Below are 23,983 nucleotides of genomic sequence, written 5' to 3' on the forward strand. Positions count from 1 at the left end.
TTGAGTTACTTGTTTATTTTGATGGATTATAACAATTTCAATTTCAGTTATCCAATACATTCTCTAATTTAATGAAATAGGCCTGCTGATATTTCACATGCAGTAAAACCCATAAAAGTCAAATGTTTGTCCCATTGACAATGCTTATTTTTAACTGTGCAAGCTCTGTATAATATTTATAATTACTTAAGTATTGAGTACAATAAATTCAGAGGTATTTACAAATGATATATTGATAGTTCTATCACAGAGTTAGTCTGGCTGACACCAGCTCCGAAGTCCAACTGACTTTTGTGTCCAATAGGAAAAACTACAGCATTTAAGATGATTGGCCACTCTTTAAGGGCTGCAAAATGACCAGCGACACTCCTCTGGGTGTAAACTCTGTGGTTTTGGAAACTAGAATTGCTCCTGAGTAGAATGGACTCCCTTTTGCTGCGACACAACGTACAGGCAATTATGTACTGTGCAATGCATGTTCCAAAATAAAAAATGTAGTGGACATCGTGCAATACAAATGGGCTAAATAACAATGTGTTTAAAATGGGTTTTCTAAAGTTTATAATTATATTATTAATAATATTGTTATTACTATTAATAGCATTATGTTTTATTTGTATTACTGTTATTACCATAATCACGATCTAGTAATCACTACTTTTAATCCTGTTAACAATATTGTCAATGCTATAATATGATTTGTGCTATTAAAGGGGCAATCAGCAGTTGTTACATTTATTTTTGGACTTATAAAAAATATGTATTCATTGATTCTTGAAGAATTTAACTTATAAATGCCTCATGAACTTTGTTCAACTGTCGTACCCCATCAGAACCCAAAATATAAGCTTGTTTTACTCCAATGTTTGTAAACATAGAACATGTGACCAATATAGCCTCAAAACATKGTTCAAACTATAATTTTGATATCATGGATGGTCAGTCAWCCATAGTTCTGTCTATGAATTTGAGAGTGGTTACATATCATCCCTCAGGTTTTTACTGAATCAAGGAAAGTCCGCTTTGTTATCGTTTCTACTGCTGATGGCCGCTTTTTAAAAAATGTTATATTGTTAAACAAAATTATAAGTCATACAAATTTCGACCATTTGTAAAAATAAAATTTAATTTTTTATTTTTAATAATTACCGTCTTCATTTGCAGGACTTTTATTTGCARGGAAATCGCAGAAGTCACGGCCTTATTCTTCAAATTGTTTACTTCACAAAAACATACATTTTCAGGTGAAATTCTGAAAAAAGTTTATTGCACCTTTCATATATTGCTTGCAGCACTTTTGAAATATGAATATTAATGGAGGCACACATTAAAAATATTTTTTTTATAATTCCATTCATTTTGTTACAAAACTAGTCCTCAACTGTAAATGTCAAATAGCCCACTACAGACAAAACGAGTATCAGTCAAAAATGTTAAAATGCTGAATTATTCATGACTAATCGTGTTCATGGTATACTCGGTGACATCACATCTTCAGCACTTGAGCAACCAGAATGGTTTCTCTCTAGGTGAATTCTAAGGTTGTCTTTCGCAGCAAACCTCTCCCCACACTGTATGCAGATGAAGGGTCTTTCTCCTGTGTGAACACTCTTGTGTCTGATAAGATTACTAGAGTCCGCAAACCGCTTTCCACACAGTGGGCAAACAAATGGTTTCTCTCCCGTGTGGACGTTCTGATGTTTCTTCAGATAACCAGCTTGGCCAAACCTCTTCCCACACTGAGAGCAGCTGAAGGGTTTCTCTCCTGTGTGAACCCGCTGGTGAGACTGAAGATACTTTGGACAAGTGAAACTTTTTCTGCAGAAGCCACAAACAAACCGTTTTTCTCGCTTGCCAACCCTGTGCTGAATTGTATGTCCTGCCATGTAGCGTTGGACTATGCCCACCTTTGACCTTGCTGTGTTCTCTCTCATATTTTCTTGACTGTTAGAGAAAATATTTCCAAAGTTTTCACTAGCCTCGGAAGAGATGCTGTTTTGTGGATGCAAATCATTACTGCTATCATTATCATAATAATTATCATTACTGCTAGATTGATATTTTTCTTCATAGGGTCCAGAATCAAGCAWTGCAGCCTCTGGTTTCACATTGTGAGATTCAACAGCGAACAAAGTTTCCTCAGCTACGGAATTCTGTCGTTGTTGCTTTGTGTGAGCTGTGACACGAGTGGGGCTCATTTCTGCAGCATAAGAGCAAGCTGGATCCTCAGAATCTGTTTCAGTGCTTCTTGGTGTCCACAAGCCTGAGTATCCCTGCCTCTGTACGTGGTGTGCAACATTCGTATGCTGAAGCTTCTGGAACGTGCTCTCGCTTTCTTGGTCTGCGTTGATGTGAGAATCATAGTCCTCAAAGAGACTGTCGATCTGAGTGTGCCCAATCACATCTCTTTTGTCTTCATCAGCACCTGATTCAACACTGCCTATAGAGAGGAAAGAATGTATTAAATATACCTGAACAGTGAATCGTAGTGTATAATTGCCTTTCCTTGACTTTTGGAGAAATCATTCTAAGATGGGGTTGGTATTTTCTAGTATAGATAATTCCATATGACTGGCATTTTACATTTTATTATAGGCTTCCATTGCACTTACTCTCCCCTTTTATCATTGGGTAATTCTGTAGGCTTATGGTGCCCTCCAGTCTTTCCTCTTTGATTTGGATGCACCCAGGCTTACGCATCTCCTTCACCATAGACTGTAAGGGAACCAGATTCATCCTTTCTTAAAAGTTTTCAATAATATGACATCTCAGAGATCATTATGTAAGTATGGTCTGTATTGTTGTATGTATTGAATATGCACTTTTTTATGACCAATGCAGGTAAAAGAAAATGTCAATAAAATGTCAATAACAAGAGCATGTCACTCCAATTATGTAAAGAAAGTAATAATATAATAGTCCATTGAGAAGAACTCCTAGACCCCCCATACTCAACTGGCGGACTGYGGACCGGATCCGGACCCAGAACRYGGTCAATTCGGATTGCAGGTTCCCGAAAAAATTTAATACAATGTTGGGGCTTTTTTACTCGGTCGGGGCTTCGACCCCTGGTATCATATAAACACACATAAGACATGGGAGAATGCGTAGAATTGCAGGAAATTCGCTTTAAAACAATAACAAAAAAATCTCTGCCCCATGCAAAATGTGTAGAATTGCGTTAAATCTGCTTTAAAAAATGATACATTTTCTCTCAGCAAACATGAGGGTGTGAACAGTTTGGTGTTGCATGGGTTGCGAGGTGTGGGTTTGTTACTACGCCGATAAATTACATTATCCAATCGGATCTTAACCAACTAGGAAATCTGTGTGACCGGACCTTCTCAAATAGTACTTGACTAACCCTGTCCTAGACTATCATACAAGTACTGCATTTTTAACTAGGGTGCCTGAAACCGTAGTTAACATTTTCTAGTAAGAGATATTTTACATTTTATCACATTAGTCATCTACCTTCATAACAGCACAAGACTGTTTTACAGAATCTTCATTTTCTTTGCTTGGATGCTCCTCATCGCTGCAAAGGTGGTTCAACTCTTTCCCCATGGGACTCCCGTTATATCGATTTTCACCAGTCTCTAAATACACAAAAAGAAGTTAAATACGGACCTGGCACAACAGAAATTAGGAGAAAACCCACGAAAAGTATATMATTGACTACGGTGGCTAGTAAAATAGTGGTGATATCAAAAACATTGGTTAAATCCCTACAATTGTAAACAAAAGTTACCCAAGTTGAGGACTGGTTTCACTGGGAGGTGATTTCTGATGGAGTGCTCGTGAGCTAGGCCTACTGACTTCTTTCCATGTCCATGCGCATTACGCGTCTCCATTATATGTAATCTCTCCTTCAAAACGTCATTTTCTTTTTGACTTCGAGATATTTCCAAGTGTAAAACGGCGTATCCATCGTCCACAAGTTCGCATATTTCTGACACGGCCGCGTTCATCAAGACCTCCATAATGGAGGTGAGCTGTGTGTGAAAAGGAACGGAAGACGACATTGTGTCCCACAAATGGACTGACAATCTTGTTATAGCAAGGTACCTCAAATTATTTTGTACCCTAATCTACACAGACACACGGCATTTGTCTWTGAGTCAGTTGATGTTGTTAGAGGGTTTAYAACGTTACAGTTGTAACAGAGACTCCAACCTACTGTAAACGAAGAAGCATTCCGCACTACAAGACTGCGTGAGAGTACYACGCCAATCACGTTTCCAAATTCTTAGCCAATGGAGTTGCTTGTTGGAAATCATTGCACACAATGCGCACGCGCCTGTCCAGCATGGACTACAGACATAAACCAGAGATGAAGGCGGTTATTCGAATCTTTACATAATCCATTTAGAAACCAATTAAAAATATAGTACATTTAGTCCGTACAATTKTCGGATATGTCTGAGTGTCATTAGAAATGTGAGAATAGAGGATATAGAGATATAGATAGAGGACACAGATACGAAGACAATTAACGCCATTTATTTAAAAAATCTTGGACCCAAAAAACGACACTGTGTTACAAWWWWKTWTTTTTTTWAAGTCAATAGAGAAACATTACAATACTGTTCTATATATAATTATGTGGATGKACCTACACATAAACATAGCATAGGCCTTTGAATCATTTTAACATGTTTTAAAACTCAAAACCAAAGTACCCAATTTTCATATTTGAGTAAAAGTAAAGATACCTTAAAATAAAATGACAAAAGTAAAAGTCACCCAGTAAAATACTACTTGAGTAAAAATCTAAAAGTATTTGGTTTTAAATGTACTTAAGCATMAAAAATAAAAGTATAAATMATTTACAATGTCTTATATTAAGCAAACCAGACAACACGATTTTCTTGTTTTTTAAATTTACGGATAGCCAGGGTCACAGTTCAGCACGCAGACTTCATTTACAAACGAAGCATTTGTGTTTAGTGAGTCGAAGCATTTGTGTTTAGTGAGTCTGCCAGATCAGCGGCAGTAGGGATGACCAGGGATGTTCGCTTGATAAGTGCGCGAATTAGACCATTTTCCTGTCCTGCTAAGCATTCAAAATGTAACGAGTACTTTTGGGTGTCAGGGAAAATGTAAGGAGTAACAAGTACATTATTTTCTTTAGGAATGTAGTGGAGTAAAAGTTGTTAAAAATATAAATAGTAAAGTGAAGTACAGATACCCCAAAAAACTATTTAAGTAGTACTTAAAAGTATTTTTACTTAGGTACTTTACACCACTGCTCAAAACGTTACAAATTTWGCTTAAACCTAAGATCGGTGTGGCTAAATGTGCAAAACAACACTAAAGTGATAACAAGCATTGACACTCCCCAGGAAACATTCCCATGCCTTGCCACCTGATTAACTATTGTCTACTAACATTGATTTACTTGTTATTGTGATTAGTAGCATGTTTTTTTTAAATTCATAAATTGTTTGTATTTGATTATACAGCAAATAGTTAGAATAGTCAGCATTAGACAATAACAATTTCATTGTCAGCGCACGTCCAACACATTTGTACATACACTGAGTGTACAAAACATTAGGAACACCTGCTCTTTCCATGACATAGACTGACTAGGTGAATCCAGGTGAAAACTATGATCCCTTATTGATGTCACTTGTTTTAATCCACTTCAATATAACGTGAATGTCTAGCTACCCAAAGGTTGCAGTTCAAATTTTAGCTAATTAGCAACTTTTCAACTACTTACAACTTGTTTAGCTAACCCTTCCCCTAATCCTTTTAGCTAACCCTCTCATCGCCTAACCCTAACATTAACTATTTTAGCTAACCCTTTCCCCAACCTTTTAACTTAACTCCTAAAAGTAACCATAACCATAACCTTAGCCCTAAACCCTATCTTAGCTAACGTTAACCAGCTAGAATTCGTAAGATATCATGTTTTGCAAAATCGTAACATATAGTAGGTTTTGCAAATTCGTAACATATTTTACGTTTTGCAAATTCGTAACATTTAATACGATTTGTAGTTCGTAACATATCATGGTCGCTGATTTACATATAATATAACACGAAATGCTCTGAGACCAATGCATTTAAAAAAAGAATAGTCCGGGTGGCCATTTGATTAATTGTTCAGCAGTCTTATGGCTTGGGGGTAGAAGCTGTTAAGGAGCCTTTTGGTTCTAGACTTGGCGCTCCGGTACCGCTTGCCGTGCGGTAGCAGAGAGAACAGTCTATGACTTAGGTGACTGGAGTCTGTGACATTTTTTGGGGCTGTCATCTGACACCTCCTAGTATATAGGTCCTGGATGGCTGGAAGCCACTGGGCCATACGCACTACCCTCTGTAGCTTMTTACGGTCAGATGCCGAGCAGTTGCCATACCAGGCTGTGATGGAACCGGTCAGGATGCTCTCGATGTATTTGATACCATTCCAGCCATTACCACGAGCTGGTCCTCCCCAATTAAGGTGCCACCAACCTCCTGGGACTGGGTTTATGAAATTTGGACTCTCCATGGGAACGAGGGATTTTCTCCGACCCTCCTAGTCTACAGACACGCCCATCTGTTGCAGTTGAGCGTCCATAGCAACAACTCCATGGGGGGAAGTGTCTGACAGGAGTTTTGAAATAATTCCAGTGACACTAAAGTTCTTCAGTAAGGTTTTAGCTAGGTACTTTGCTCTCTCATGGACGCTAATATTTATAACAACGCTATGCAGAACAAAGTTGCTTGGAAGTGGCGAGTTATCGACTACATGCGAACATGCTAACGTTAATTGGGCTATTTTTGGCTAACGTTAGATAGCTCGCTATAATTAGTATTATTGTTTACATTTTCTAGCTAGCTAGCTAACGTTAGTTGAGGATGTCTGCATCCATAAAATCAAGCCCGTCACCTCCTGTCTTACCGAAACCAGAGGGCCGAAGGATAAAGTCAAGTCATTCTCTTGTATCGCCTGTGGAAGATCATGATAGAGGTAAACTATGGACAGACAGGTGTATGCGTGGTGTTTCTATCCTGCTTGTGAAGCTAGCTAGCTAGCTACTAGCTACACGGTGTGTGCTATGCGGGATCCTTCAGACGTCCCTGAAGGTGACATTTAAAATGGTTAAGATAGCACTGACCCTAGTTACACATAGCTTGCAACAGTAGCTGTGGCATAACATGTGCTCTCTCTCTATCATGTACCTATGAATTCCAATATTTCAGCTTTCAGACATTTTCCCTTACAATACAATACTTTGCAGAACACCTTTATAAATACATTTGATTGATTGACTYAATTGAGCATTATTTTGTATGTCTGTGTACTGTCTTCAGCCCTTTCAGAACTCCCTGAGCTGAAAGAGAAACAGGTGCCAGTGACAGATCGATCAAAGATGCAGCTTGTCCCGATGCAGAATGACTTGATCCCAGATGAGCTCCTGGCCACCCTCACCTCAACCATCTGTCCCCATGATAGGCTGGGACCCCCAAAGCTAACCAAGACCCCCAAAGACTTCAAGGTATGGTTTATGTATGGTAACTCTGGTCCAGGGCTTTAGTGCGGTTTGGTCCAGCATAGATGTCAAATGCCAGAGTCAAGTCTAACCAGATTCCTGCCACATTCTCAATGCGTGGTCCCAGGAAGTCAATACAGTGTTACTACATTGTTTGTAAGTAAATCGTTTTTTGTTTGTTTATGGTTGTTTATTGTTGGTTTAACTGCCTCCCTTAGGTCTATGGAATACGACACACGGACGCGGTTTGGCATCACCCAGTCGGACGCAAGAAATACAAATACTTTCTCGATCAACCAACGTCATTGACAGGAGCGGGCAGGTTTGACCAAAAATAATCCTTGTTGAGAATTTGCAATGCAAAAGCCATGGGGGACGGGGAGGGGGGACATGAGCTGCCATATCAGTGTATCTACATGTTTATAGAAAAATACATTACTAATTTTCTGTCTGTGATTGTTTTGTGTTGTGTACCGTGTGTTGGCTCAGGGACATCTCCTTTTTGTGTGATTCCATGGCCTCTCAGAGGGAGAGGATTCCCCTGCCACCCATGGCTGACAGGGGCACCACCCACACACAGGGCATTCAAAAGGCAAGTAGAGCCCGGACATACATGTAAAAACACAAATGGGCGCTTATATTTTGCATAGTCCGGTGCACCAGATTGGCGGAGGCTGCACATTTTAGACCATTCCATTGGTTCTAAAGTGAAATCTCTACGCACCGGGGCACCGGGAGATGCAAATGAGTGCACCCAAATGCCATTGCCTTTAAATGTGTGGCCATCGTCAATGAATTGATCTGATTCCAGACACAGTCATTACCAGACACAGTCTGTTCTGTGTRGTTTAACAGGCCCTTGTGTTGTTCTCCCCAGGACATGAGCCTTATGGAGAGCCTCATCCCAGAGGAATATCACATTGTGAAAAACAAAGGGGTTCAAGGACTGGAGTGCTATGACGAGTGAGTGAGGAGGATTCTACTGTGTGTTGTATTTTCCCCCTCTGCTTAATGATAATGTCCTCACCTTCTGACTTCTATTCCTCTCTCCCGTTTTAGTAAATTCACAGTACTGTTGGAGGACGACGAAAGGATGCTCAAAGTCTTTCCATCAATGTGAGTGAAAAAGTGATCATGTCAACATGCAGTGTTCTGAATGACAATGGATCATGATGGGTGTAACAACATGGCAAATGTCTATAGCCGTAATCAGAGTTACAGGAAGTGCAGACTTTTGTTCTATCCCAGCACTAACACCTAATTCAGCTGATCAGGTTCTTTTTTAATTTTTTAATTTTACCCCTTTTTTTCTCCCTAATTTCGTCGTATCCAATTAGTTACAGTCTTGTCTCATCGCTGCAACTCCCGTACAGACTCGGGAGGCGAAGGCCGAGAGCCATGCGTCCTCCGAAACACAACCCAACCAAGCCGCACTGCTTCTTGACACAACGCACATCCAACCCAGAAGCCAGCCGCACCAATGTGTCGGAGGAAACACTGTACACCTGGCGACCTGGTCAGCGTGCACTGCACCTGGCCCGCCACAGGAGTCGCTAGTGCGCAATGAGACAAGGATATCCCTGCCGGCCAAACCCTCCCTAACCCGGACGATGCTGGGCCAATTGTGCGTCGCCCCATGGACCTCCCGGTCGTGGCCGGCCTGATCAGGTTCTTGATCTGTACACACACTGTAGCTCTCACGACCAGGGTTGGTGACCACTGTTATGTATGTGTTTCTGTGCGTGTGTGTTTCTGTGCGTGTGTGTTTCTGTGCGTGTGTGTTTGTACATGTGTGTTTGTGCGTGCGTGTGTGTTTGTGGGTGTGTGTTTGTACGTGCGTGTGTGTTTGTACGTGCGTGTGTGTGTGTGTCTGTGCATGTGTTTGTGTGTTTGTACGTGTGTGTATACGTGTATCTGTGTGTTAATGCCACAGGAGGCCCAGCGGGCGGCTGGAGGCAGTGCAGCTGATGAAGGTGATGGATGAGATGTTGGACAGAGCAGGGGTCAACCAGGAGTACAGAGCGCTGACTGGACTGTCACAGGTAAACCAGGACACAGAGTCAATCCCAAATAGCACCCTATTCCCTAGGTAGTGCACTACTTTTGACCAGGGCCTATAAATAATGCACTATATAGGGAATAGGGTGCCATTTGGGATGCAAACAGTATCATGTTTATTCTATAGCTTTCTGTCTCTGACATTTTATCACATTTGTTGTCATGTTTATGACAACATGTAATGACGTACAGTTCAAATCAAGTGTGACAGAATTGGCATAGGTAACATATGTACGTTTCCTGAAGTGACATAATGTAGGTAATTGAACTGGATTGGACAGGACATTACCTTTGACTTAATTCAACCATTTTAGCTCATTTTGTTCTCTGTGCCTTGTTTGATGATATCGTTTGCGTTCCAAATGGCACCCTATTCCCTATAGTGTACACAGAGCCCTATGGGTCCCGGGTCAAAGTATTACCCTATGTAGTGAATAGTGTGCCATTTGAGACACACATCATCTCTGTGACCCCCTACCCAGATGCAAGGCCTTCTAGAGCTCGTGCGTGTGGAACAGAACATCTACAACATAGTGTTCCATGAGCTGATCAGACAGGTCAGTGTGGAGTGTGCTGAGAGAGGACAGCTCCTGGCTAAGCTCAGGTAAGTACAGGGGGGAGGGGACTCCATGAACCTTTTTCTCCAGTGTGCCCTTATGAATGCGATCCAGGATCCAGTTCATACACTGAGTGTACAAAACATTAAGAACACCTGCTCTTTCCATGACATAGACTGACCAGGTGAATCCAGGTGAAAGCTATGATCCCTTATTGATGTCACTTGTTAAATCCACTTCAATCAGTGTAGATGAAGGGGAGGAGACGGGTTAAAGAAGGATTTTGAAGCCTTCAGAAAATTGAGACATGGATTGTGTATGTGTGCCATTCAGAGGGTGAATGGGCAAGACAAAATATTTAAGTGCCTTTGAACGGAGTACGGCAGTAGGTGTCAGGCGCACCGGTTTGTGTCAAGAACTGCAACAAACACTGCTGGGTTTTTCACACTCAACAGTTTCCCGTGTGTATTAAAAATGGTCCACCACCCAAAGGACATCAAGCCAACTTGACAAAACTGTGGGAAGCATTAGAGTCAACATGGGTCAGCATCCCTGTGGAACACTTTCAACACCTTGTAGAGTCCATGCCCCGACAAATTGAGGCTGTTCTGAGTGTAAAAAGGAAGGGAGGGGGTGTAACTCAATATTAGGAAGGTATTCCTAATGTTTGGTATACTCAGTGTAGGTCTAACTGTGTCCCTCCTTGTGTGCTCCTGTGGTCCAGACAGAGGTATGTGGCTCTGTTGGACCGTATCCCCAGGCAGCTGAAGGGTCTCCATACAGAGACACTGGCCCAGAGAGCTCTGGACCGCAGGCTCACAGAGGAGATCATCTGCTTCAGGAGCTCCATCTCTAAGCTCAACACGTGAGCCTGGGACTGTGTGTGTGTTGGGTGGAGGGGGGGTGTTTGTGTGTGTCTGCAATTACAGAATCTATATTGATATATACAGTACATAATTTATACWATTTTTTTTCCCTTAGCTATGTATATGATTTTTGTCTGTGTATTCTTGTGCGTTTGCACTTCAGAGAGCTGTGTAAGATGAAGGAGCATGACGAGTATGTGTCCAAGCAGGCTGAGAAAGCACAGCAGGAGCTGGCCAAGGCTCTGGAACAATCACAGAAGAACTCTGAGTAAGTGACTGATTGGGCATCATCATACCTGCTGCTGTGCATACTGTACACAGACGCTGTTTACTAAGTTTAATGTTTTTAGCTTTGCTTCTTGTCTTCTATCCCCTATCTGAACATGCTTTATGTCTCCTATCCTTCTACCCCTTATCTAAATTGTGCAAAGACGAAATCTCTGAAAATAATCTGGGATAATATGTACATAATATGTACACAAACGGCTAAATATGAAAAAGTAGGAACAACTCTTATCTACTGTACTGTAAACTGAACTTGGATGTATGACCTCTATGTACCTGTGTCCTCAGTGTGGTGGGAGAGTACCATGGCCTGTATGAGATGCAGAGGAGGAGATTGGAGGGACAGGTGGCCAGACTGACGAACGAGAGGGACCTGTGGAGCAGAGTCACTTACAACTTGGCCCTCAAGGTCGGTCTCTGTCTGTCTGTACGCCCGTCCGTTCCTCTGTCCTTCTCTCTTTGGTCCTCTGTCTGTCTGTCTCTGTCAGTCTGTCCGCCCGTCCGTTCCTACCACCTACAACCTGTCACTCAAGGTCTGTCTGTCTGTCTGTCTGTCTGTCTGTCTGTCTTGTCTTGTCTGTCGGCCTGCTGTCCTTCTGTCAGTATTTCTGTTTGTCTGTCTTTCCATCTATCTTGTCAGTCCTTGTCAGCCATTTTGTCGTAGCATTAGCAACATTAGGACATGTTGAAATACAATAGAATGCATAGCTAGGTTAGGACATACAGTACGAGTCAAAAGTTTAGACATACCTACTCATTCAAGGGTTTGTTTTAATTTTTACTCAAATAATATTGAATACATCAAAACTATAAAATAACACATATGGAATCATGTAGTAACCGAAAAAGTGTTAAACAAATCAAAATATATTTTAGATTCTTCAAAGTAGTCACCCTTTGCCTTGATGACAGCTTTGCACACTCTTGGCATTCTCTCAACCAGCTTCATGAGGAATACTTTTCCAACAGTCTTGAAAGAGTTCCCACATATGCTGAGCACTTGTTGGCTGCTTTTCCTTCACTATGCGGTCCAACTCATCCCAAACCATCTCAATTGGGTTGAGGTCGGGTGGTTGTGGAGGCCAGGTCATCTGATGCAGCACTCCATCACTCTCCTTCTTGGTCAAATAGCCCTTACACAGCCTGGAGGTGTGTTTTGGGTCATTCTCCTGTTGAAAAAAAATGATAGTCCTACTAAGCGCAAACCAGATGGTATGGCGTATCGCTGCAGAATGCTGTGGTAGCCATGCTGGTTAAGTGTGCCTTGAATTCTAAATAAATCACTGACAGTGTCACCAGCAAAGCACCATCACACCTCCTCCTCCATGCTTCACGGTGGGAACCACACTTGCGGAGTTCATCCATTCACCTACTCTACGTCTCACAAAAACACGGCGGTTGGAACCAAAAATCTCAAATCTGATCGGACCAAAGGACAGATTTCCACCGGTCTAATGTCCATTGCTTGTGTTTCTTGGCCCAAGCAAGTCTCTTCTTTTTATTGTGTCCTTTAGTAGTGGTTTCTTTGCAGCAATTTGACCATAAAGGACCTGATTGACGCAATCTCCTCTGAACAGTTGATGTTGAGATGTATCTGTTACTTGAACTATGTGAAGCCTTTATTTGGGCTGCAATCTGAGGTGCTCTAATGAACTTATCCTCTGCAGCAGTTCTTGAAATTTTCCGCATTGACTGACCTTCGTGTCTTAAAGTAATGATGGACTGTCGTTTCTCTTTGCTTATTTGAACAGTTCTTGCCATAATATGTACTTGGTATTTTACCAAATAGGACTGTCTTCTGTATACCACCCCTACCTTGTCACAACACAACTGATTGGCTCAAACGCATTAAGAAGGAAATAAATTCCCCAAATTAACTTTTAAGAAGGCACACCTGTTAATTGAAATGCATTCCAGGTGACTACCTCATGCAGCTGGTTGAGAGAATGCCAAGAGTGTGCAAAGCTGTCATCAAGGCAAAGGGTGGCTACTGTGTAGAATTTAAAATCTAAAATATATTTTTATTTGTTTAACACTTTTTTTTTAGTAACTACATGATTCCATATGTGTAATTTCATAGTTTTGATGTCTTCACTATTATTCTACAATGTAGAAAATAGTAAAAATTAAGAAAAACCCTTGAATGAGTAGGTGTGTCCAAACTTTTGACTGGTACTGTAGATCTCAAAGTGAAGGGGAGGAGAGAAGGGAGCAGAACCGCAGACTTCTCTCGTCCTGATCCTAGTGTTAACTGGGGTTTATTCTTTTGGCACCAAACGGAAGAAACAGGGAGGAGCTACCAGGACATTTTAGTTTTCCGTTGCAAAATGTTTTGCTACGAAGTACCGTTATGAATACAACCCTATTTGCATATGTATCAGAGTTGTTGATATTGATTTGTTTCCTCCCAGGTGATCAAGTTGAACAACCTCCAGCTGGCCAGCAGGCTTCACGTCAGTGAGCAGACCTGGACCAAGACTGCTGAGCACTTTACACTCTTCCTGACCTCCAAGGTAAACTCCACACTGTCACAGGCCATTCACCGGGATGGGAATTCCTGCTTTTCTGAAATCCTTTATTATTGATACAGTATCCTATTTTTCTATGTTGTTCTGGTCTCATCCCTCATATACTGCCAAATTGACTGAATTGGAATAAAACAACTTCATACTGATGAAAATAATAATGATACATAAACAAACCTTGTATCTCGTAGGACACAGAAGACCTGAACCATATCATGCAGCTGACAGAGCAGTGGAAGGAGCAGCTGACGTCCTTCGTGCAGAGTCTGAGAGAGGCTGAGCATGGCCACTGTGAGGGGATAAGTAGCATACAGGCTGACATCGTCAAATGGCACACGTCCGTTGGCGCCAACATCAGGTAGCGTAGACATGCCCACTGGCACCTACTCATAGAGATGACTGTCAGCCTGTCACGGGAGCAGTTGTCATTGTTTTGTCTTCATATCATTGCGATGTTTGTTTGTTTTGTAGGAGCCCGGATCCGAAATTTGAGAAAGTTTCAGAAGAACAGCTTTATTCAGATTTGAAACAGTGGTCAAATGTAAGAATTTTTTTCTGTTCCTGTTATAATGTTGAGGTTTTTAACGCTTTCATATGTGTATCACCGGATATATTTTAGTACTAGACTGGAACAAAACCCTGCACACTCTGTGAGTCCTCAGGACCAGGATTGAAGAATACTGCTCCACTGTATGTCACTAGTGTAGCACCACTATAATACCCTTTTCACACTACTGAGTCAAACCGTGCTGCGCCAAGCTTAGCTGTACTGAGCTGGCCTGTTTATTTTATTGAACCTTTATTTAACTAGGCAAGTCAGTTAAGAACAGATATTTACAATGACGGCCTACCCAGGCCAAACCCAAACGCGGACCATGCTAGGCCAATTGTGCGTTGCTCTATGGGACTCCCAATCACGGCCGGTTGTGATACAGCCTGGAATCGCACCAGAGTCTGTAGTGACGCCTCTAGCACTGAGATGCAGTCCCTTAGCCGCTGCGCCACTCGGGAGCTGCTGCTGTGAGTCAGGTATAACAGACAGTCCCACTGACATCTCCATCCTCTCCCCCATCCTCCAGGCGTTGACCATTCAGTGTGAGCGCTATGGGGGCGAAGACCTCCTCTCCTGCCAGGAGACCCTCAACATGCTGGGCCAGCTGCAGGAGGCCTGGGAGGAGGTGGGCCTCCGGCTCTTCAGGAGACACCCGGCCCCAGACGGCGAGCCCCCCAGGGGCCAGGAGGCCATGAGGGAGCTGGGCCTTGCTGTGTCGGAGCTTCACAAGCAGCTGGGCACACGCATCAACGGCGAGAGTGGTGAGCTTAGAAATGGAATGACCCATCGTCACAGAAAAGTTGATTAGAATTGGGATGCATGTTCTATAGATTGCATTTCTATGGCGGTGAGAGAGTGTGAGAGACGGACGCAGTCTGGAGGGAATATACAGCAGAACCCAGGAAACCGGAGCACGAGGGTAGAATTCTGGAGAACTATGTACTGGGTGTGCAGGGTTTTCTTCATCCCATCATGAACCCCCCCGGATTCAACAAATGTTGGTCCATACTGAAGAACCCTGATAATCCCATACATACCTGAATGTATCCCTTGGTGGTCTGTGTGGCCCTTTCAGGAATCCACAAGCAACTGATGTGTCTGGTTAGGGTGATGGAATTCTGGGCCACCCGACTGAAGGCCCTTGTTGGCCGCCCCGAGAAGCTGCCCCACTGTGATTGGCTGAAGCTGGAGAAGGCCCTGGGTAGCTGGATGTTGCTGGCGGAGGAGTCCTTGAAGCACGTCCACAGCACCCAGCCTGAGAATGAGAGGGTCAAGCACAAACCACACGTCCAGTGAGTTCTCCTGGCCCCTCTTTGTACTCTATATGTTTGTCCCAAATTGCACAATATTAAACTACTTTTGACCAGAGCCCGTTTGTTGCGAAGCTTCTTTTTTTTTTTGTCAAACAATTTGTGTCTATTCCAGGATCGAGATCAATGATGTCTTCAACACTCTCCGGGAGTTCATCTTGACCCAAGCCAACTTCTTTGACTGTGAGAACCGAAGGCTATGTGAGGAGGTACTGGAGACGGGCATAGCTGTCCCTGGATAGCAATTCCTTTACCTGCTATTGGAATGTGTGTACGTTTGATTTTATGGATGCATTCCAAATTGCACTCTATTCCCTTTATAGTGCACTGGTTTTGACCAGAGACCTTCTGGGAAGATATTGGATGCGTCCCAAAAGACACCCTATTCCCTATATAGTGCACTACTGTTAGTGCACTATCAAGAGAATAGGGTCACTATAAAAGGAATAGAGTACCCCTCCAGCCCCTACGTATTGTCTCTGGCCTGTGTTTCCAGGTGAACTCCATCCACACGGCTCTGACTCGCTGGATGGTGGACATGCTCCTCCAGATGGTCCCAGACCACTGTGACGTCCTGCCGGGGCTCAACACCACCGCCATCATGGAGGTCTCCCTGGAGCAACTAGAGGAAGACGCCAAGAACCTCTCAGAGAAACTGGACTACTTCTCCAAATATATCACCAGGTAAATATCAAATCAAACTTTATTTGTCACATGCTCCGAATAAGTGTAGACCTTACCGTGAAATGCTTACTTACCAGCCCTTAACCAACAGCGGAGTTCAAGAAGAGTTAAGAAAATATTTACCAAATAAACTAAAGTAAAAATAAATAATAATAATACATTTAAAAATAATAATAACAAAAAGTAACACAATAACATAACAATAACGAGGCTATATACAGGGGGTACTGGTACTGAGTCAGTGTGCAGGGGTACAGGTTAGTTGAGGTAATATGTACATGTAGGTAGGAGTGAAGTGACTATGCATAGATAATAAACAGCAAGTCGTAGCAGTGTACAAACAAATGGAGGGGGTACCGGTGGCCATTTGTTTAATTGTTCAGCAGTCTAATGGCTTGGGGGTAGAAGCTGTTAAGGTGCCTTTTGGTCCTAGACTTCGCGCTCTGGTACCGTTTGCCGTGCGGTAGCAGAGAAAACAGTCTAACTTGGATGACTGGAGTCGCTGACAATTTTATGGGCTTTCCTCTGACACCGCCTGTTATATATGTCCTGGGTGGCAAGAAGCTTGGCCCCAGTGATGTACTGGGCCGTATGCACTACCATCTGTAGCACCTTACCGTCAGATGCCGAGCAGTTGCCATACCAGGCGGTGATGCAACCGATCAGGATGCTCTCGATGGTGCAGCTGTAGAACATTTTGAGGATCTGAGAACCCATGCCAAATCTTTTCAGTCTCCTGAGAGGGAAAAGGTTTTGTCGTGCCCTCTTCACGACTGTCTTGGTGTGTTTGGACCATGATAGTTYGTTGGTGATTTGGACACCAAGGAACTTGAAAATCTCCACCCGCTCCACAACAGCCCCGTTGATGTTATTAATGGGGGCCTGTTCGGCCTGCCTTTTCCTGTAGTCCACGATCAGCTCCTTTGTCTAGCTCACATTGAGGGAGAGGAGAGGTTGTTGTCCTGGCACCACACTGCCAGTTCTCTGACCTCCTCCCTATAGGCGTCTCATCGTTGTCGGTGATCAGGCCTACCACTGTTGTGTCGTCAGCAAACTTAATGATGGTGTTGGTGTCGTGTTTGGCCACACAGTCGTGGGTGAACAGGGAGTACAGGAGGGGACTAAGTACACACCCCTGAGGGGCCCCAGTGTTGAAGATCAGCGTGGCAGACGTGTTGTTGCCTACCCTTACCAACTGGGGGCGGCCCGTCAGGAATTCCAGGATCCAGTTGCAGAGGGAGGTGTTTAGTCTCATGGTCCCTAGCTTAGTGATGAGCTTTGTGGGCACTATGGTGTTGAACGCTTTTTTTTCCTTTCACATGTGTTCCTTTTGTCCAGGTGGGAAAGGGCAGTGTTGCGTGCGATTGAGTGCGATATCTGTGGATCTGTTGGGGCGGTATGCGAATTGGAATGGGTCTAGGGTATCCGGGAGGATGCTGTTGAGGTGAGCCATGACCAGCCTTTCAAAGTACTTCATGGCTACCGACGTGAGTGCTATGGGGCGGTAATCATTTAGGCAGGTTACCTTCGCTCCCTTGGGCGCAGGGACTATGGTGGTCTGCCTTAAACATGTAGGTATTACATACTCTGTCAGGGAGAGGTTGAAAATGTCAGTGAAGACACTTGCCAGTTGGTCCAGACATGCTTTGAGGACACGTCCGGGTAATCCATCTGGCCCGCGGCTTTGTGAATGTTGACCTGTTTAAAGGTCTTGCTCCCATCGGCTACCGAGAGCGTTATTACATAGTCATCCAGAACAGCTGGTGCTCTCATGCWTGCTTTAGTGTTGCTTGCCTCGAAGCGAGCATAAAAGGCATTTAGCTCATCTGGTAGGCTCTCGCCTGGGTTTCCCTTATTGATGAAGCCGATGACTGAGGTGGTATACTCCTCAATGCCATTTAGCAGAAGCTTTTATCTGACTTACAGTAGACTGACTTACAGTGCGTGTATACATTTTCGTGTGGGTGGCCCCAGAGGGAATCGAACTCACAATCCTGACATTGCAAGCGCCATGCTCTACCAACTGAGCCACACTGGATTGTAAAGTCTGAAAACCTAGCGATGAGTGGATCATGGGGATTTCGGGTATAAGAAGATGGTTCACACTAACTCAGAGCTTTTTTTCTCTCTCTCCCTGTGCAGCTCTTGCCGGGCCATTGTGGAGGAGGAGATTCAGAGGAGCATGGCTCGGGATGACTCAGAGAATGAGCTTTCTGAGCTCAACAAACTGCAGGTACTCACTGACCCACACAAAGGCTTGCTGTGTAGAGCCTGCTAACATTCTCAATGTTTTGGAATCAAGGATGTGAATGCTAAACTTTGTGTGTTTGTGCGCGTGTGTGCATGCGTGTATGTGTGTGTGTGTATGTGTGCGCGTTCACGCTGCTCAGAGGGAATGTGGCGAGTGGATGGAGTCCTGTCGAATCCTGCTGTCCGACAAGAAGGGCAGTCCCGTGGAGCTGCGCGTCACACTGAATTTGGTCCACCGTTCTTTTACGGAACTCCTTCCCTCTGCGATGCCCAGCATGGAATCTCTGGTGAGCCTGTCATAATCCTTTACTGTGATCCCTCCCTACCTTGCAGTTAGCCACCTGATGTGTGAATACCATCCCACTGGGCACTGATGTCAGTTTAATGTCTAGTTTTGATTTAAATTTGATTGAAATGTCAACTAACGTAAATTCAAAGTGAATGAATTTTTTTTTGCCATATCATTGTAGGTTGAATATATAGAGGTAGGTAAACAGTTGTGTAAAAAAATAATAATCCCAAATTCCTTCACGTTGATGACTTCTTTGAAACCCAATCAGTTTTCCGTTTTCATTCGGGATCATCAGTAGGAAAAATATAGCCTAAATTGTTGTTGTTGAAATGACGTGGAAACAACGTTGATTCAACTAGCTTGATGGCTGGTGGGATGTCATTTAAAAAAATTAAAAAAGTAAAGTGCTTTGTTTATGTGATATAAACTCAGCAAAAAAAGAAACGTCCTCTTACTGTCAACTGCGTTTATTTTCAACAAACTTAACATGTGTAAAAATATGTCTGAACATAACAAGATTCAACAACTGAGACATAAATTGAACAAGTTCCACAGACATGTGACTAACGGAAATGGAATAATGTGTCCCTGAACGAAGGGGGGGTCAAAATCAAAAGTAACAGTCAGTATCTGGTGTGGCCACCAGCTGCATTAAGTACTGCAGTGAATCTCCTCCTCATGGACTGCACCAGATTTGCCAGTTCTTGCTGTGAGATGTTACCCCACTCTTCTACCAAGGCACCTGCAAGTTCCCGGACATTTCTGGGGGGAATGGCCCTAGCCCTCACCCTCTGATCCAACAGGTCCCAGACGTGCTTAATGGGATTGAGATCCCGTGCTTCCCCTTCGCTGGCCATGGCAGAACACTGACATTCCTGTCTTGCAGGAAATCACGCACAGAACGAGCAGTATGGCTGGTGGCATTGTCATGCTGGAGAGTCATGTCAGGATGACCTGCAGGAAGGGTATCAAATGAGTGAGGAGGATGTCTTCCCTGTAACGCACAGCGTTGAGATTGCCTGCAATGACAACAAGCTCAGTCCGATGATGCGTGGACACACCGTCCCAGACCATGATGGACCCTCACACTCCAATCGATCCCGCTCCAGAGTACAGGCCTCGGTGTAACGCTCATTCCTTCGACGATAACGCGAATCCGACCATCACCCCTGGTGAGAGAAAACCGCGACTTGTCAGTAAAGAGCACTTTTGCCAGTCCTGTCTGGTCCAGCGATGGTGGGTTTGTGCCCATAGGCGACGTTGTTGCCGTGATGTCTGGTGAGGACCTGCCTTACAACAGGCTTACAAGCCTCAGTCCAGCCTCTCTCAGCCTATTGCGCACAGTCTGAGCACTGATGGAGAATTGTGCATTCCTGGTGTAACTCGGGCAGTTGTTGTTGCCATTCTGTACCTGTCCCGCAGGTGTGATGTTTGGATATACCGATCCGTGCAGGTGTTGTTACACGTGGTCTGCCACTGCAGGACGATCAGCTGTCCGTCCTGTCTCCCTGTAGCGCTGTCTTAGGCGTTTTACAGTACGGACATTGCAATTATTGCCCTGGCCACATTGCAGTCCTCATGCCTCCTTGCAGCAGGCCTAAGACGGAACTCAAACTGGCTGTGTGCGTGCGCCACTCGTGCATAAATGTATTTTTGCCCCCACCACAAACGCGATCACGACACGCAGGTTAAAATATCAAAAAAAACCAATTATTTTAATTTGGGTACAGGTCGAAAGCATAAACATTTATGGCAATTTAGCTAGGTAGCTTGCAATTGCTAGCTAATTTGTCCTGGGATATAAACATTGAGTTGCTATTTTACCTGAAATGCACAAGGTCCCTACTCCACCAATTAATGCACACATAAAACGGTCAACCGAATCAATTTTATTCATACTCTCATCCTTCCAGGCTTTTTCTTCTCTTGACTTTATATTGCGATTGGCAACTTTCATAAATTAAGTGCATTACCGCCACTGACCTTGTTCGTCTTCAGTCACTCACGTGGGTATAACCAATGAGGAGATGGCACGTGGGTACCTGCTTCTATAAACCAATGAGGAGATGGGAGAGGTAGGACTTGCAGCGTGATCTGCGTCAGAAATAGAACTGACTTCTATTTTAGCCCTTGGTAACGCAGACGCTCGTTGGTGCGCGCGAGCAGTGTGGGTGCAAAAATTGAATAATATAGATTTCTAATTTATTTTGCAACGCTCGTGCACGCGACACAGCGGTGTAGTCAGCCTGTAAGGCACGTTCACGCAGATGAGCAGGGACCCTGGGCATCTTTCTTTTGGTGTTTGTCAGAGTCAGTAGAAAGGCCTCTTTTTAGTGTCCTAAGTTTTCATAACTGTGACCTTAATTGCCTACCGTCTGTAAGCTGTTAGTGTTTTAACAACCGTTCCACAGGTGCGTGTTCATACATTGTTCATGGTTCATTGAACAAGCATGAGAAACAGTGTTTCAACCCTTTACAATGAAGATCTGTGAAGTTATTTGGATTTTTACGTATTATCTTTGAAAGACAGGGTCCTGAAAAAGGCAGTTTATTTTATTGCTGCGTTTATAATTACATCACCTACTTTCCTTAGATGAACCTACCGGCAGTTGATCCACTAGAAGCTTTGGATGAAGAAGAGGAGCCGAACAAGAAGAGTCCAATGGAATTCATTGAGGTCKTACACATGATGAGCTAACACCTGCAGTAGCTACACCAAAAAATACTACTAAAACACATTTTGAAACAAAACTGGCCATGTCCTATTCCAGTACCTGAGAGGTGTTCAACAAGTAATCCTAATCATTGAAATTACCTGACTCGGTACCAGTACCCCCTGTATATAGCCTCGTTATTGTTATTTTATTGTGTTACTTAATTTTTTTAAACTTTAGTTTATTTAGTAAATATTTTCTTAACTTTATTTCTTGAACTGCATTGTTGGTTAAGGGCTTATAAGTATGCATTTCACGGTAAGGTCTACACCTGTTATATTTGGCTATGTGACAAATAACATTTGATTTGATTTGCAAGTGATTTGTTTTTATACAGCTCCGGAGTGAGATCTAGAATGAGCTTCCCATCCCCCAATCCTAATCTTTACCATTAATGGGGAAATGCTAAATGGACCCTAGTTCTATTAGCAACTTCACCCTTCACATATTTTCACTCACGATTTAATATTGTCCAGAGAGCCAGAGGTTAGATGTCTCATCGACTGCAGTTTTGGAATTGTTCTGCAATACCTATTTTTGACCTGCAGGTGGAGACAGAGTACCCAGAAGAGGCCATGGAGTGCTCACTGGCCGGCTCTATTATGAAGCTGATAGGCCATGATGGTAACATCATTGAGCGAACCCTGGGGGAGGATACTATTCAGCTGGATGGGGTCAGTACATGGTGCTGTGTGTTTTACCAGTATATAATTTCATTATGAAAACATTGTTGTAGAAAGACAGACATTCATATCCAATGTCCAAATCTTCTTTGTTTGGCCCTCGGCAGACTGAAGACATGGTTGCCCGTCCACACACACCTAACGGTCAGAGAGCCTTTGATGCCCTGGCCACAGTAGGGGTTCTGCAGCACGAGTTACTGTAAGTTATTTGTCATTCACACTATCTAAAGTGCTTCACTTTATTTTTCTGTCCTACAAGGGCCATCTTGCCTGTGTGCTTTTTTGATTTTGTGTGCCTGTTTGTCTCTGTCTGTACCTGCCTGTCTGTCTGTGTCTGTCTGTGCCTGTCTGTCAGTGGGGTTGAGGCTCGTGTCCAGCGAGCAGAGGAGCGGGCCCTAAAGGCAGAGGAGGCCCTCCAGGCTGCGCTGGAGAAGATCCAAGATCTGGAGAGACAGCTACAGGGCAGGCCCAGTCTGGAGGCCAAAGGTAGGTCAACACCGTAACACACCTCTGTGATAGATCAACACCGTAACACACCTCTGTGATAGATCAACACCGTAACACACCTCTGTGATAGGTCAACACCGTAACACACCTCTGTGATAGATCAACACCGTAACACACCTCTGTGATAGATCAACACCGTAACACACCTCTGTGATAGGTCAACACCGTACACACCTCGTGATAGATCAACACCATAACACACCTCTGTGAATAGGTCAAACACCGCTAACACACCTCTGTGATAGGTCAACAGCGTAACACACCGCTGTGATAGGTCAACAGCGTAACACACCGCTGTGATAGGTCAACACCGTAACACACCTCTGTGTTAGGTCAACAGCGTAACACACCTCTGTGATAGGTCAACAGCGTAACACCGCTGTGAAAGGTCAACACCATAACACACCTCTGTGACAGGTCAACACACTGCTGTGATAGGACAACAACGTAACACCGCTGTGATAGGTCAACAGCGTAACGCACCTCAGTGATAGGTCATCACCATAACACCCCTTCAGTGATAGGTCAAAACTTTTGGATTTGGGTTTTGGACACTCATCCATACAATTTGCATTACAGTGAGCAAGCAGTCTGTGGCAGTGTCTCCCAAGTCAAAGGTGTCCAGCCCTGAACCCAAACCAGTGAGTCAGAAGACTGAGCCTAGCCCCAGACAAACCAAGCCCAAGAAACGCTGAACCCTGAAAACAGTACTGTAGCTTCAGATGGAATGTGAAACTCTGCTCCTCTGAAGATCCAACCACTTTGTATTTGACAAACGAATAAACGCAACGTGATGTATTGTATGACTCGGCGTTCAACAGTGTTTAATCAGTTGCCTTTTTTGGGGGTTGTTCTGTAATTTACATGCTATTTGTTAAGCAATCATGTCCTTACAACAAGGTTATGTGACATATGGTTCCCTCTATAGTCATGTTCATACTATATGGTTCCCTCTAGTCATGTTCATACTATATGGTTCCCTCTAGTCATGTTCATACTATATGGTTCCCTCTAGTCATGTTTATACTATATGGTTCCTTTTTAATAATAATATTATCATTTATTTATTATGGACCCTATTTACCCTCATATTACCCTGTCTGACTTAGCTGGTTTGCAGTGTGTCATCAGTATGTTGAATGAATCATACAATAAAAACATATTTCTACTGATTTATATTTATTTACAGAGAACCCCCCCCCAAAACAGTTATAT

At 43.4% G+C, this 23,983-nt stretch overlaps 2 protein-coding genes across 2 annotated transcripts; one reads left to right on the forward strand and one right to left on the reverse strand.

Moving 5' to 3' along the window:
- Window positions 1-1,245: 1,245 nt before the first annotated feature.
- LOC111952981 (zinc finger protein 112) lies at window positions 1,246-4,224 on the reverse strand. The gene is made up of 4 exons (XM_023972029.2): window positions 3,752-4,224; window positions 3,475-3,599; window positions 2,613-2,715; window positions 1,246-2,440 (listed from the first exon to the last, which is right to left on the reverse strand). Exons 1-4 carry the CDS (start codon window positions 4,023-4,025, stop codon window positions 1,467-1,469), a joined length of 1,476 nt encoding a protein of 491 aa, XP_023827797.1. The 5' UTR covers window positions 4,026-4,224; the 3' UTR covers window positions 1,246-1,466.
- Window positions 4,225-6,099: 1,875 nt separating this feature from the next.
- axdnd1 (axonemal dynein light chain domain containing 1) lies at window positions 6,100-23,903 on the forward strand. Its single transcript, XM_023970728.2, has 25 exons — window positions 6,100-6,961; window positions 7,306-7,490; window positions 7,703-7,806; window positions 7,974-8,076; window positions 8,362-8,447; window positions 8,544-8,600; window positions 9,418-9,526; window positions 10,025-10,146; window positions 10,824-10,964; window positions 11,129-11,233; window positions 11,539-11,659; window positions 13,662-13,763; window positions 13,967-14,133; window positions 14,247-14,316; window positions 14,855-15,089; window positions 15,404-15,620; window positions 15,754-15,847; window positions 16,135-16,322; window positions 18,465-18,555; window positions 18,713-18,859; window positions 21,458-21,541; window positions 22,127-22,252; window positions 22,369-22,460; window positions 22,617-22,747; window positions 23,348-23,903. Exons 1-25 carry the CDS (start codon window positions 6,850-6,852, stop codon window positions 23,461-23,463), a joined length of 3,105 nt encoding a protein of 1,034 aa, XP_023826496.1. The 5' UTR covers window positions 6,100-6,849; the 3' UTR covers window positions 23,464-23,903.
- Window positions 23,904-23,983: the final 80 nt, after the last annotated feature.

Source organism: Salvelinus sp. IW2-2015, linkage group LG26 (assembly GCF_002910315.2).
Source record: "Salvelinus sp. IW2-2015 linkage group LG26, ASM291031v2, whole genome shotgun sequence".
NCBI lineage: Eukaryota > Metazoa > Chordata > Actinopteri > Salmoniformes > Salmonidae > Salvelinus > Salvelinus sp. IW2-2015.